The following is a 15,239-nucleotide window of genomic DNA, read 5'->3' on the forward strand; positions in this document are numbered from 1 at the left end:
AGGGGATGTGTGGGAGGGGAGTTTCCAACAGCTCTGAATAATTGTTTATGTGGGTAGGTACCCATTTGTTGGATATTACCGACTTTCTAGTAAAATTTAGTTCATGCCACTGGCTGGTATCAATCATTAACCAAAACTTTCTCAATTATTAGATACGTTTGAAAATTAAATATTTCTAAAAATAATGACATTTTCAAAATATAATTTAACAAGAGGTATACCAATATATATTTTAAAACAAATTAGATATTTATGTTATTTTATATATATTAATTTTTTTGTTAATAGGTTCATTATAACGTCATTTTTAGATTTTGGGTGGAGTGATGAATGTATTGATGCTACAATAATGATGTATTGATGTGTGTATTTTTTCTCTGTCGTCGCTTTTTAGGGCAGTAAACAATTTTGATTTTTAACTTTGGAGGTGGTTTCTGCAGGTAGCAAATTAGATTTAAAAATTATTCGGTACTTTTCTCAATAATCGGGGGAAGAAAATATAAATAGTGGTATACTTCAAAATAATTTGATTCTTTACGATTTATTTATAGACAATTAAATTTTTCAATTTTTTTTTTTTATAAATGCCGATAAACAATTAACGAGTGAATACTTAAAAATGTATCATTAAGTTTCTAATAAGTTGTACATTTATCGAAATTAAACATTTTTAGTCACGATAGTTTTATTAGCATTTATTTTTGTAGTTGAGTTATTGTGACAATTTTTGTAAACAGCGATAAATGCCAACGTTTTCTTAATACGCATGGTAAAAAATAAATAAAATATCTATTATGTACCGAAAATCAGCATTAATAAAAAATATATTTGGTGATCCCAAATTATTTTTTTCTTCTAATCAACTGTAATGATGTTAAATAGTTTAACAGACAATATTAAGCAATGTTGATACAATAATTGAGTCTGCGACAGTCAATATCATTCCTCACTATCAAAGGTAAAATTATTAATTATTAACATTCTTTGTACCTACATTATGCAATTATTTGTTTATTGTTTACATTATGTAATATTTACATTTTAACTCATATAAATATTTAAAAGGATGTAGACAATGGTTAGCGATAACGACAAACAAAATGTTTTATTTTCAAAAATAATTTTAATAATTAATTATGTTGCATTTAAAATAAATGTAATAAATAATTATACCCTGTCTCAAAAGAGAATGTCCATTTCCACGCATCTCTCATCCAAAGACTCGTACTATTGGCCAGTCACAAAATTAAATAATGTTACTAATTAGGAATATTAGGTAGTTGTAACAAATGTTTGTACGTTTAGTCTTCGGAAAACGTCGGTTAGCGAGGAGGGAGAAATTTGTGGGGGCTTAGACCGTTTGGGCGAATAAGTATGAAAATACTTATAATATACGCTCAACAATTAATTAAATAAAAGTATGTCTGAATCGTTATCTTGTTTTCAATAATAATGATTAATTTTTACCTTGTATAGGTAAAAACAATTTTACTCACCCAAACGGACTATTATTTTTTTGGTCAAAATTATTATCTTTGCCCAATTTGGCTGCGGTGCTGCCGGAGCGATCAGTCGGTATGCGCGAAAAGTGATTATTCTCTTTTGAGACAGAGTATTAGTAAAATTGAGTAACCACGAAACAAAGAAATATAGATTCTATACCTACAATAAGGACATTATTAGGTTAACGATTTAAATATGTCAGTAGAAAAAATAACTCAAAGGTACCATATTTTAAAATTAGAATACTTAATAGATCAAAGCTATATGTTTAGAATGAATATCAATAATTCATTTTACAAGAATGTTTTTTATCGATGAAACGTTAAAAATAAAAATATTACCTACCTCAATATAACTATGCAAAAATAAAAGTTTCATATCAATATAATATAATATTAAATACAAACTATACATTATTAATAAATATGTAACGTTCATATTATCATTTATAACCCTTTTGTAATAAATAAATAATATCAGTGCTGTCCTATGAGGTTATATTAATGTACCTATTTAACACAATATGAATAATGGGCGTTCATAAAAAAAACACTTATTGTGGACAATATTGTTGTCATAATATAGAACCCTAAACTATTCTACCCTCAAAATAAATTTATATATATAAATATATATAATATGATGTAAGGTGAATATATAAGATATATTTAACTGAAATATTAATATTCCTTTCGTTTGTACATTGTAAAATATATAAAGGGATGATGGGGTTATAACACATTAAAATGGAATATTTACAAAAAAAAATATAATAATAATTATTTAAGAAATATTAATGCAACACATTTATAACGTATACATAAGTTCATATCGTACATATTGATTCTTAACATCATTTTCTATGTGTGGATATCCTGCGACTAAAGCATCTTGGGCACTAATGTAAAGTGAATTATAAATTTTCCAGTAAACATCACGTACCTTGCGAGCAGGATGAAAGAGTCCCTGAAAGAATAAAATAGTGAGTAACCAGCAACTAACGGTTGTATTCTTAATAAGGTTAATGTCATAGCTAATTATAGAGGTACTGAATCACATACCCAAGTCCGCCTTAGTTAATGTTTTAATAAATATAGGAATTATTTGAAACATTTTTTTTGTTTCAAAAGAAAGGTTGTAACACATTTTAAAACAAAGTAGTTTGGGTTATTATTTGGCAATGAAATATCCAATCGATTTCTATGAAGTATATTCTACAACATCTTTTGAGTATCATATTTTTATTTTAAGTAGAGAGGTTTTTTTGAGAAAGGATAATTTTATGTCTTGTCTATCTTAGTCTCACAGATTATACAGATAAGATATTCTACACCACATATTTTATTATAATTACCTAATATTTAAAGATCGATTGATTTAAAAGTATTGCAAGATACATGTTAACCACCTCTGAGATACAATAATATATTGCAAATTTAAAATATATTTCAATGTAGCTACTTACTTGAAGTGTATACTGTAAAATTTTTATGGGACCAAGAGCAACCCTTAAACCTTCAACAGCTTCCATAAAAGCTTGTACCAAGTGAGGGGATGTTTCAAAAATGTTAGGCCACACATAGTTCAACAAATGGATTAAGGCATCTTCACAACCGAAACCAAAAACTCCAAGTGCCATATGTTTAATAGCTGCGCATGCTGTTTGTCTGTGTACTAAATCTCTAAAAAATGTCACATAAAAATTAATTTTAAAAAGATACATAATAAATGGACGATGGATGAAGATTATTTATATTGCATATACTCTGCCCAGTGAGAAAACCTGTCATGGTCTGGTGAAAATAGGATCTTCAGTATATCCCACACAACACTCTGCCATTATACAACAGATCTTAATAGCACAGTGACGTATGGAAAAGTACAGAATGGTATATTTTCTCACTGAATAAATTATATAGTTATTTATAAAATTGAACATAATATATTTATATGATGAACAAATAACTATTCTTGATTATTGTATGTCAACACAAGTTTTTTTTATGTAACTACTAATTTAAATAAAATAATTTATTCAGAATCTTCATAATATAACAGTTTTAAATACTAGTCTTCAAAAAAAAATTATATAGATATATTATATAAGTTAATCAGGCCGTGGTAGCACTTGTATAAACTAACATAAAAAGAAAAAATATTATTATTATTTTACTGTTCATGCATAGATAATACAATAGAAATTGTTTAAAAAGATGTTCAAGGGACCAGGAAAAATAAGTCATAATAGTCTATATTCATAAGTTATGACTCAAAACCAAAATAATTTAAAAAAAGTATTATTATATTTAAATTACAAATCTTTATACCTATATAGACATTTTATTAAAAAATAAAGTCAGGTTTGTTTATTAATTCATTATATATTAAAAAAAATCTGTTATTTTGTTTGTAAGTAACATGCTTTTTTTTTTAATTAAGCAGTATTCTTTGTATGATTATTAAGAATGTCATAACAACCGATACAAATAAGCATCTAAATAACATGAATTTGTTGGAACTTTTAATTTTAGGTCATTAAGCCTAATATATCATAACCATTAACCAATATTATTAAAATATGTCTACTGTATTGTAAAATGATAACACTGATCAAAAATATCTAGTTTCAATTTGGATTAAATTAAAACATTTTTCTAAAATGAATATTTAACTTTTATTACCTGTCCATAAGGGCATCTTCTAAAAGAGGAGTGACAGCATAAATATAATCTTTGCCCATTTCACCAATGTATTGAAACAAAAATGATAGTGATTTAAGAACTCCGTTTTGAACATTCAATTCGGGTACACGATATTCATTCATTAATGCAGGTAATACAGTAAATGGAGAACACGTTTCAGCCACTATAGCAATGGCAACTGTTGTACAAACACGATTCTGTCGTTCTTGTACTTTTAAATTATTTAAAAGTGTAGCTAATACATCATGAGGTCTGTAGGCAAATAATAGTTAGTTTTTTAAAACAATAATTTAATTTATATTCCCATTCATAAAAATCAAGTAAATGATTTAATAATCAATTTTAAATGCTTACCCAATGGCTTTAGCTATATAACCAAAAGTATTTACTGTTGCTCTGCGGATAGCTTTTTTATGTGCTTTTAATAGTTCAAGTAGTTCGAAACATATTCGCATCCATTCTCTGGCAGGTACATACTCTGGTCCTCGATCAGCAATACGACCAACAAGATCGATACAATTCTCTTGGACTTTCTCGTGTCTGTTTTTCAAAATTGGCGTTAGCCGAGGTAACAAGTCTTTGATAGGCGGAGTCATTCTTGTCATGCCGATCACGTTTACAATACCTTTTAATGCTCCTAAAATGCTTCCCAACACTTCTGGATATTCTTCACCCAAGTATTCATACAACACTAAACCCAAATGTCCCATCAACTTTTCCTAAAACATACAATTATAATTATATCAAGTCCAGGTTAAAAATAATTAATAAAGCAATTAGGTATTTACTTCTTGGCAGATTTTCATAATACAAGCTATCCGAGCAATTAAATCTGCAGCTTGTTGTCTGATTTTAGCCGATTTGTTATTTAATCTCCATAAAATTGTACCACATATTTGAGGTAAATAAGGTTTAACACGTCGACCAAGTTGGTTAACAATCATACCAAAACCATTCAACATAACAACATCCTAAATAAAACAAAAATTAGAGTTATCAAATATGTACAATAATTTTGCACTAAGTAGAACTTGAGAAATTTTAGTGCATACTTCATTTGTTTGTTCTTGGAAAGCATAAAGAATACCATCAATAAGCTGTTCTTCAAGTCTAGAGTCAATGTCGGCTGCACCTAAATTACCAATTGTTTTTTCAATGGTTTCCATAACCATTTTACGATATTGTTCATTTTCATCTTTTAAATCGTCAACTATGCGATTAATAATTTCTGATGCTCCAACTTTATTTGCTATTTCCATAGTAGTATCAACCAACTAAATAATAATAATAAAAAAAACTCATTTAATATTTAACATTCATAATTATTATATAATATAATATATACTTGTCTATAATTTCGTCTATCAAGAGCCATTCTGTGGTTCCAGAAGTGTCTAAAGAAATGAGGTAAAATGTCTTCACGAATATATTGTGGTTCCACACCATCTGTTCCACAACATTGTTTGACAACCTAATAATATAAATTACTAGTTAAGAATAAGAAAAACATAAAAGAAACATTTATCAAATACCTTCAATACAATCTTTTTCATTTCTTCATCAGGCGACTGAAACTCCCGAATCAAGATCAACATCACTTCTCTGGTATAGTAATTAGCATACTCAGCGTCCATCAAAGGTATTAAATATCCAATAGCTTTTAAAAATGCAGCTAAACCCTAGGACAAAAATAAAAACTGTTAATAATGTTTTTAAAATATTATTATTATGATATTTATAAAGCTTACTTTTCCTCTATGAGTTCTTATACCCTTCCATAAAGGTTTAAGAACGGAATCAAAACTTTCAATACCATAAGGTGTTGCAGCTTCAGCTAACGCAGCTATAGCTAAAGCTGTGATAGTTCGCACTTTTTGTTGTTCATCTACCAAACCGTGTTCAATAATTTCCACCAAAGAGCGTAAATGAGGTAGAATAGCACATCCCATTAAGATTGCAATTTGTTGTACAATTTTTATACCTAGGTTTAGATAAGATAAATCAAGGTGTTAGATAAAAATGTTATTAATATAGCAATATGTAAATTATTACCTGTATGGCGAGCTTGCCATGATTTCTTGCTTTTACATACAGCTTTTAGAAAAGGTAAAAGTGATGGAATACCTAATGCTGAAGCAACTACAGCAAATGCACGAGCTGTAGTATTACGCACATATTCATCAATATTATCAATATCAGGTCTCATAGTAGATATCATAGTAGCTAAACCAGCTGCTTTAGCTAAATTTGAAATTATTTCACGTCCTTCAACACGAGCATAGTAATCTTCATCAATTAAAAGTGGTTCAATAACGACCAATATCTGGAGAAAAAAAATTAATACTTTAATAATTTGTTCAGTATTTCTTTTCTATTAATTGACATATATAATAAATTAAATGAGTAGTTTTATAAATACTTAATTTTAACAAGTTTTTGAGTATAAACAAAAATGTTGGTTATTTTTTGTTTGCTTAATTTTAATTATTAGAATATTCTATTACTAGGCAGAATGGTGATAACCTGATCTTAAATTAAAGGTAGTGACAAATAATAGAAATAATTTGAGAAGAATATATGTTTTTAACAAACTGACAAAAATAGATGAATTTAATTTTGACTACTACACGAAACCAAAAATTTAAAAATAAAATTAATTACCTAAGATTCAAATTTTAAATATTGACATTAAGATATGTTTTAAACATTTAGATGTACCTATTTTTAAACAATACATGAATAGCACACCCTAAAAAATAGTATAATATTAATTAAATCTCACTTACTTTATGGACATATGGTCGGACTAAGTCATCAAGTTTATACAAAATTCTGTCAATAACTTTAACTAATAAATGCCGTTCTTGATCTTCAAGTGTAGGTGACATAAGTAAAGGCAAAATTTGATTAAATAATGGACCAGCACCCAACTCTCTAGCCTTATCTGTAACTTGTCTCAAAGCAGCTTTTCTCATTGGTGGTGTACCATTTTTAATTTTTAAAAGTAATTTCATAATTTTTCTTTCTTTTTGTTCTTCCAATGTTAAACTTTCTTCATCCACATCCATCAACAATTTATCAAAATACTGGGCATCTTCTGGTTTTAACATAGGAAGATTACCAGGTGGTTGATTGTCAACTATTTGTGATTTAGTCGGACGGTCAACAGATTCTTGCATGAAAAACCCTGTTGGTGTTCCAGCTATTGGTGTCGGTGTAGCAGTTAGTTTACGAGCTGGAGTTCGAATTGGTATATACCCAGCAGGTGGTTGAAGCACTTTATAACCCGGTGGAAACATTGCATCTAACTCATCATCAGTCAATGGACGATTACGCTCATCAATTTCACGTTCCCACCTATAAGCCTGCAATTGTTCAGGGGTCATAGACAACAAATGACCTAAACAAATAATTAATTAAATATAGTATAAGGTATTAATATTTTATAATTATAGCTTTTGTGTATACCTGGAGTTGGTGTTGCCATACCCATGGCAGTATGTCCAATTGGTGTAGCGGCACTATTTGAAAGTACAGGAGTACGGGGTACCATTGGTGTCATAGGAGTAGCACCAGGTGTCATACCACCAGGAGTAGGTGTCATAGAAGCTCCAGATGGTGTAACTCCCACTTTAGGAGTAGCTGCTCCAGGTGTAAGACTACCAGGTGTAGCTGATGGAGTCATTTGAGATGGTGTTTCATCCCAACGTGAACGTCTTTTACTTGCTGATGGTGTTGGAGTATCTTGAATTAAATCAATGCCTCCACGATCTGTGCGGGGAGTTTCAGCCCATCCACTATTATGGCCAGGTGTAGCTAAACAATTAAGTTTTAAAAAATGTTTCTTCTGATTAACCACAACAATTACAAAATACCTCTTTCTGTTTTAGGAGTCTCATCCCAACGATTTCTCCGCACCGACGTTTGTGTAGCTCCTATATGTCCTGGAGTATCACGGCCAGGGGTTGCAGCTCCTGCAGCTGGAGTAGTATGCCCCGGAGTTGCATCCCACATTCTAGTACTTTGACCAGGTGTAGCGCCAGGTGTTTCTGCTCCCATTTTAGTAGGTCCAGGAGTTTCATCCCAACGTGATAAGCCTCCTTTAGGTGTCTAAAATTAAATAAATTAATATTTAATTTGTAAAATCCTGTATAGTTATATTTACTAAAAGAGTGTTTACCCGTTTATTTACAAAATAAATAAAATTATACAAATTTGACATAAATAATGATAAAAATAGTAGGTACTTACTTCTTCCCAAGGAGTAGAATTTGTTTTCTTTTTTGCGGGCACTCCAGAAGAATCACCATTTTGCACAACTTGATCCCATCGTCCTCTTTTCCTGACTGTACCTTTGGCATCTCCATTAGTTTTAAGATTACCGTCTTTAGCTTTCTCTATAATTGTTTTTCGTACTTCACTCTCTTCACCCTTTAATTTTTGTTCTTGCATAATTTGTGAGTATGTCCTGGATCCAACATCTGGAGTTTTCCCACCTAAGAAAAGACAATACAGCAAATTAAACAAAATGTATACAATACTACATACTATAACTAATAAAAATAATATATGAAAAATTGAAATGAAGCATACAATAATAATAATAATAGGATAATTGTAAACAATTAAGAGGAAATGACATTTTTTATATGAACAATTTGTTTAAAATTATCTTATTCCAACATAAGTATAATACTAAAATTTGAATTAAATGAGAATATCAAATTAATTTAGTTTAAAAAAAAAACAAAAACGAGATAAAAAATTAATATTACCTTCAGCAAACGGGTCAATACGTTCTGGCGATATAACCATAGGCCTACGAACTTGACGAGTATCATCATCTTTGTCTGTTGTTGCTTTTTGAAGACGTTTTCTTTCGGCAAAAGGATCATAGTCATCTTCATCATCTCTAGCCTAAAATAAATATAAAACATTTAAAATTTAAAATTAGATGTATGAAAGGTGATTATATAAATCATAAAATGTTAAAGAATATTGAATTCACTAGCTTACCTGTGCAATTTCTTTAAGAGCAGCTGCTGGTGCTGTTATAGGCTTTTTATTTCTGTAATGTTGATCATCAATATCTTCATCCTAAAATATTAAGTATGATAGGTAGGTTAGGTAAAATCAATATGTAAGTAACTTATTAGTTATCAATAATTTATAAAATACTTAGAACATCACTTTTAGAGGTATCTGCATAATTAATATTTATTTTCAAAAAATATAATATGGGGTTATATTGATTGTACCCTTCAATAAAAATGTCTTCTGAATTATAGCTAGTTTTTTTGAGATGTACTCTTATTATTGAGCTTATTGTGCTCATATTTTTTTTAGTGTATATATTATAATTGTTTTTATAAATTTTAATTTTAATTGGCATGATACTGGAATATAATAATTATGTCTCAGATGGAGTCCTTGGAAAATAGGGTCTAAAAAATAAAATTTTGACATTTTATGTTGCCTATAAATGTAAACAAGACTACCAAAGAGAATAATAAGAATTTGAATAATTAATATAATAAATTAATAACTAAATATTTAAATGACACATACATATTTTAAAATAGTATTGAATATAAATTCAAAAACAATGGTAGAAGAACCTAATAGATATTCTATTTTGTTTGAGCAAATCAAGTAAGTTTCCAAACCCCTTAGATAAAATTTTGGTAACATATTTTCTAATTGAATAGTTTTGAATTTATTAGAGTTTAAAGACAACATTGGTAGTTAATATTCTTTACTACAGCCAAAAATAAATTCCTAAATATTAAAATGCCACTAATTACTACTAGCAAATAGATAATCTAAACATTCTTAACTTTTACCATTCAATAAAAACATACTTTTAACAATTGATTTGATAATTATCTGCATACCTTAAAGAACCTACTATTGTAAAGGATTTGAATATATTGTATATTCTATTCAATTGAGGACATATTACAGTTAAGGTTCTCCTTTAGTTGGTATAATTTAATGAAAGAATGACAAGAGATAAGAAGAATTATATGAATTAATAAAAAAACTCATAACAATAACTTAACATACCAAATTAGGCCAATTATGATTATTGTATAATAAACAAGGTAACTATTAAGATAATTTTTTATGGAAATGTATAACCTAATAACACTGCAATTACATTGTCTAATCAATTATAAACCTCATTTGATGTTTATTTTCAGCTTGACATGTACCAATTACGTGTAATATCTGTTAAAACTTGACTTTGACCACGAGTAATTTACACAGTGAATACCTAGGCATAGACAATTCAAAAATATGTTTTGAAGTGTTGAGAATAAGAGCTAACAGCAATAATCTCAGTTAGCTAGAAAAACGCGGTCACGCTACATAACACTTGGAATGTCGGTGGTCAGGCACAATGTTACACCCTTATACCCCGACAGATCTTGTACGTGGGAATTACATGAAGTTTCCCTATGCCAAGGTCTGTGTGTCGAATAGTGCGCGTACTTACATCGTACTCGTCGTTGGGGGCGATAGACGTGACATAACCCTCGAACTTTCCACCACCGTTATAGATGTCTTGGTCGAAAAATCCGGATGCCCCGAGACCCACATCGCTTTCGTCTTCTTTCTGTTTCTCATCTTTTTTGCGCTGCTGTATCTCGCGTATTTGTGCTTCGATATCCGCGTGCGTGGTCATGGTGAACGGCCGCCGACAACAGATTTATCCTCAGTTCCCGGTATTTTTTCCTTAATGATTATTATTTGCTGTATGTACCTCCACGATACTATAAATTTGGTAACGGTAAGACGACCACAAACCGAACAAACAGCGGACACACGTTACGATTCGCAAGTCTAAGCGGTTAAAAGCGTGAGGGCGAACTTGACGGTGATAAAGCCGAACTATGTTATTGTTATATTATATTATAATATTGTTATAATAAATATATTATATTATTAAATAATAAACGCGTGAAAACGATTAAAAAACACGATTGACCAAACAACAATCGATGATATTTGATGGGATAGCCAACCACCCGCAGGGTTGGCAGTGCCGGACTGAAGTACGTAATTATTATCAGTATTGTGATTCGTGGTGATAAATGATAACTGACTACGATTAGTAATGATAACAAAAAATTGTCAAATAATGCATAAGAATTAAAACTAGAAAAGCGGAAAACAAATTGTCGAGAAAAATGAACTGAAATAATAAAGTACTGAAAACTTTACTGCCAATAACAAGGTCGTTCATAATTTGTAAACAATAATGTCAATAAAAATTCTTCCAACGCCTATTTTTTAATTTTTTTGACGCTCCATTTATTATTCTCTATAAATAATATCTTGTTTAAAATTCGACCATTACCTAAAGATCTATTTTGAAGATGGATGATGTATTTGTAAGTTATTATTTGCTGTGTACATGTATATTTATGTCAATACTACTTTGACGCCAATGGCACAATATTCATTTGCAGGTGTTATCCAAAACGGTGTGCAAAGGTGTTATGGATAGTTTTAAAGGTGTCACTGTATTGTTTGTTCCAAACAAGCGGCCAAAGAAAGTTGGCAGACCAGTTAACATACCAAAGTATGTAAAAAAAATTATAAATTATGAGGCAATAAAGTATAAACTTCAGAAGTGCTCCATTGCTATTTGTTTATAGATTCAATTTTATATACTATATAATTACTTAAATATTGGTTGGGTTATTTTTAAAAATGTCTTATTAGCAAATGACTTGATTAATTGATTAGTCTCAAGAAATACCAAAATTATTTTGTTACATGATTATGATTTGATATTGAAACTAGATGGGAATTTATTATTTAATTTGTCAATATTAAAAATTGTTACCAAATATATAGTAAGTTAAATGTTTATTCATAAAGTTATTTAATTTTTGCATTTCATAATATTATGAGCATAGTATACTTATTATAATTTATGATCTATAATTTTATTGTTCCATATAGTCCATAATGATACTTATTGATGGACTTTAATAAGTTATATAAATTACACTAAAAAAAAAATATAACCAAATACTAAATTAAAAATTATTAGTTAGTATAAATGAAATGTATTATTCATCTATAGTTTTTACTTTGGTATGTTAAAATTAACATTTAAAAATAAATATATTTTATAGATTGGATGAATAATAATAATTTATAATATTTGAAAAATATAATTATTTTGTATCGTTTGATTAAAAAAATATATATAAATATAATATATTATAATTTAATCTTAAATATATTGGTTATTATTATTTTTCAGAGATCAAAAAATGTTACAACGAATAATTCAATGTTGTACATTAAATGGTGGCATATTTTGTCTAAGTATAGTTATTTTTGAATATGTTATTCTACCATCTTTAGGTTCTATAATGTCGATTGCATTTGGGCATTTTAATGAAAATATTTGGTTATGGACTCGATCATTATTATCATGGACATTTGGAGCTGTATGGGTCTTACCAATATTTTTATTAAGCAAAATAATAAACAGTCTATGGTTTCAAGTAATATATATTTATATATGAACATTAAAATTATTTTATACATGGTTGTATATTCAACTATACTATAGGATTTTTTAGGATATCGCAGATATAGCGTATAAACAAAAAAAAGGTGATCCACAACAGTTGACACGTATAAGTAAAGTGATTGCAGACTTTTCGTTCAGTATAGTTGTTCAATTCTTATTTCTCATTCAAGTAAGTCAATATTTTTGTATTCAAGTTATCATCGTATGAATAATGTGTATTTTAGAGTTACTTAGTGAGTATGGTGCCATCAACAATTCTTAGCAATATTCTCAGTATTTTGCATTTATCATTACTTTATTCACTTTACTCATTTGAATATAAATGGTGTAATATGGGTATGGAACTAAATTCAAGGTTATCTATTATTGAGAACTGTTGGCCATATTTTCTTGGATTTGGACTACCACTAGCAGTTGTCACATCATGGCCAGAATCATATATTATTAGGTAATAGTTCATTATTTCTATTTTCTTAAATAATTTTATATTTTAGTATTTTACATTTTGTTTTGTTTCCAGTGGTTGTCTATTTTCAATTCTATTCCCCGTGTTTATCATCAGTGCTAATGAAGTCAGTCCATCTAAGATTAAAGTATTTAGGTGAGAGTTATTTTCATAAATATAAAAATATAAAATAAAATATACTACAGTAAATTCCCGTTACAACGAATACCAATACATATATATAGAAATCCCCTGCCGGAAAGCAGAGCTTATAAAGAGCTTATTCGAATTTTTGTTACAACAAAATTTCCGTTATAACAAAAAAAAATTCGGTCCCCTGGAGTTTGTTGTAACGGGATTTTACTGTATTATCAAAATAAATGTTATTAATGCTATTTCTTTACTTTTAGATTGAAATTATTTGCACCGGTTTTATCTATAACTAGTACCATATTCAATCGCTCCATTGGTCCAGCTATAAAATCTTCAATGAGTACTGTTTCAAAAGCTCAAAAACTGCATAAATGAATAAATATGGTTATGTTTTAACATATTATATATATTTTTTAATACCTTTTTAATTTACAATTTGATTGGAAATTGATGCTTTTTTTACACTTGAGGCTGTGTTACTAAAAATATATTGAAATATATTTATAGTTTATATGTTTACTCTTATGTTCTCAGGAATAAACTGTGCTTTTTATTTGTGTCACAGAATAATTTATAATTAAAATTAATTAATTAATTAATTTAACAAATTGAATGGATTGCATAAAAATTGTAACTAACAGACTTAAATAACATTATAATATATATAATATTTTATTTACATGTACGACTATTAAAATAAAATAAACATTTATATAAAATATGCTTATAGTATTTATTATTTTTTTAATAAGAATATATTTTACAGATTAATAATATAAATGGTGGAAAAACAAATAATAGTTACCTACCAAAGTCATAATAGCTTCATGAATAAGAAGCTAATCATAAGTGACTCTTGGCTTGGAGTTAATAGGTTAAATAATAAAATTAAAATTATATCACAATACTACTTTGAGTCTGAAAAAAATAATTTCCAGCGATGGGAAGAGTATAAATCGTTTATGAGTATTTTAATTGATTGATTATTGCAATCTTTGACATCAATATCTTTTCAGGTAGGAATGTGAATCTAATTTGGGAGTCAAAATATTTTGATTCTAAAGTAAAAATGAAGGAAAAACTAAAAATTGTATACAAAACTAGTTTTTGATAAAATCAATTTTGTTTTTTTAGTGTAATTCAAAAATGAATAACAGGAGATACTTATAACAATACTTTTGGTAAATGTATGAACATGTATTGGCAGAGTTAAACTTGTACTTAATATGTATGTATATAATTTCTAATTGTGTTTTTTGGTTCGAAATTTGTTTTTTACATTAATATTTGATTTATTATAAAAAAAATAGTATACAGAATGATTCAGAATAGTCAGCTCTATCTTTTAACAATGGTTTAAATTAAATTTATGTAAAATTGTGGTGAATATAAACACATGACTTATTAAATTCTGAACGGAGTGTTTTTTTTTTTTTTGTGTCTGTTATCACTTTCTGGAGTAGTAATAATGCTTCGATTTTCAATGCTTTCGAATCATCTCCGTTCAGAATCGTTTTTCGTATACAATGATATCAGTCGTTGCATTCAAATTTAACAGATCCATTAAAGTGACCTACTCTCCATCACTACTATACAGCAGAGCGATGATTTGTCAGTAAATGGTAATTAGCAGGATATATCATATTATTACCTATATTTAAATTGTAATATATCGTTATTTTACGCGATTTCGTAAAAAATTAAATTTCTTAAGCTCATAAAATTTTTTCTTTATCGACGCTAGAATTTTTTTTTACAATTACTTAAAGGAAAACTTATGGATAACCTTGTATTGGATTTTTGAACCTTAAGTATAAATCACAAAAATTTTATGAATTTTCAACTTCAAAATTCCTTGCAAATTTTCGCGATTTTGATA

At 28.3% G+C, this 15,239-nt stretch overlaps 2 protein-coding genes across 4 annotated transcripts; one reads left to right on the plus strand and one right to left on the minus strand.

Moving 5' to 3' along the window:
• Nucleotides 1–1,079: 1,079 nt before the first annotated feature.
• Nucleotides 1,080–11,186, minus strand: LOC132928273 (splicing factor 3B subunit 1). Of its 2 annotated transcripts, XM_060992826.1 has the most exons (17): nt 10,705–11,185; nt 9,222–9,302; nt 8,981–9,122; nt 8,457–8,701; nt 8,081–8,315; nt 7,674–8,021; nt 6,992–7,605; nt 6,258–6,528; nt 5,954–6,186; nt 5,738–5,884; nt 5,551–5,676; nt 5,258–5,479; nt 4,994–5,176; nt 4,560–4,924; nt 4,185–4,457; nt 2,969–3,185; nt 1,080–2,469 (listed from the first exon to the last, which is right to left on the minus strand). In XM_060992826.1, exons 1-17 carry the CDS (start codon nt 10,891–10,893, stop codon nt 2,311–2,313), a joined length of 4,050 nt encoding a protein of 1,349 aa, XP_060848809.1. In that variant the 5' UTR covers nt 10,894–11,185; the 3' UTR covers nt 1,080–2,310. The 2 variants fall into 2 exon arrangements, 1 of the variants encoding a protein (XP_060848809.1); XR_009662011.1 differs by lacking the exons at nt 1,080–2,469; nt 2,969–3,185 and having other exon boundaries at nt 4,316–4,457; nt 4,560–4,745; nt 4,831–4,924; nt 10,705–11,186.
• Nucleotides 11,187–11,325: 139 nt separating this feature from the next.
• On the plus strand, nt 11,326–14,084 carry LOC132928274 (etoposide-induced protein 2.4). Of its 2 annotated transcripts, none has more exons than XM_060992828.1 (7): nt 11,326–11,602; nt 11,681–11,793; nt 12,591–12,733; nt 12,812–12,931; nt 12,987–13,210; nt 13,283–13,363; nt 13,618–14,084. In XM_060992828.1, exons 1-7 carry the CDS (start codon nt 11,592–11,594, stop codon nt 13,733–13,735), a joined length of 810 nt encoding a protein of 269 aa, XP_060848811.1. In that variant the 5' UTR covers nt 11,326–11,591; the 3' UTR covers nt 13,736–14,084. The 2 variants fall into 2 exon arrangements, with proteins under 2 accessions (XP_060848811.1, XP_060848810.1); XM_060992827.1 differs by having other exon boundaries at nt 11,327–11,602; nt 12,487–12,733.
• The last annotated feature ends 1,155 nt before the right edge of the window (nt 14,085–15,239 follow it).

This window comes from Rhopalosiphum padi, chromosome 4, assembly GCF_020882245.1.
Source record: "Rhopalosiphum padi isolate XX-2018 chromosome 4, ASM2088224v1, whole genome shotgun sequence".
In the NCBI taxonomy this organism is placed as follows: Eukaryota; Metazoa; Arthropoda; class Insecta; order Hemiptera; family Aphididae; genus Rhopalosiphum; species Rhopalosiphum padi.

Coding starts and splice junctions, on each gene's coding strand:
- LOC132928273 (XM_060992826.1), bottom strand. CDS start 10,893: ATGACCACGCACGCGGATATCGAAGCACAAATACGCGAGATACAGCAG. Junction 5,677..5,737: donor TGAAAAAGATTGTATTGAAG/GTATTTGATAAA, acceptor TTATATTATTAG/GTTGTCAAACAATGTTGTGG. Junction 5,480..5,550: donor ATAGACGAAATTATAGACAA/GTATATATTATA, acceptor ATTATTATTTAG/TTGGTTGATACTACTATGGA.
- LOC132928274 (XM_060992827.1), top strand. Junction 13,211..13,282: donor CCAGAATCATATATTATTAG/GTAATAGTTCAT, acceptor TTTTGTTTCCAG/TGGTTGTCTATTTTCAATTC. Junction 13,364..13,617: donor TCTAAGATTAAAGTATTTAG/GTGAGAGTTATT, acceptor CTTTACTTTTAG/ATTGAAATTATTTGCACCGG.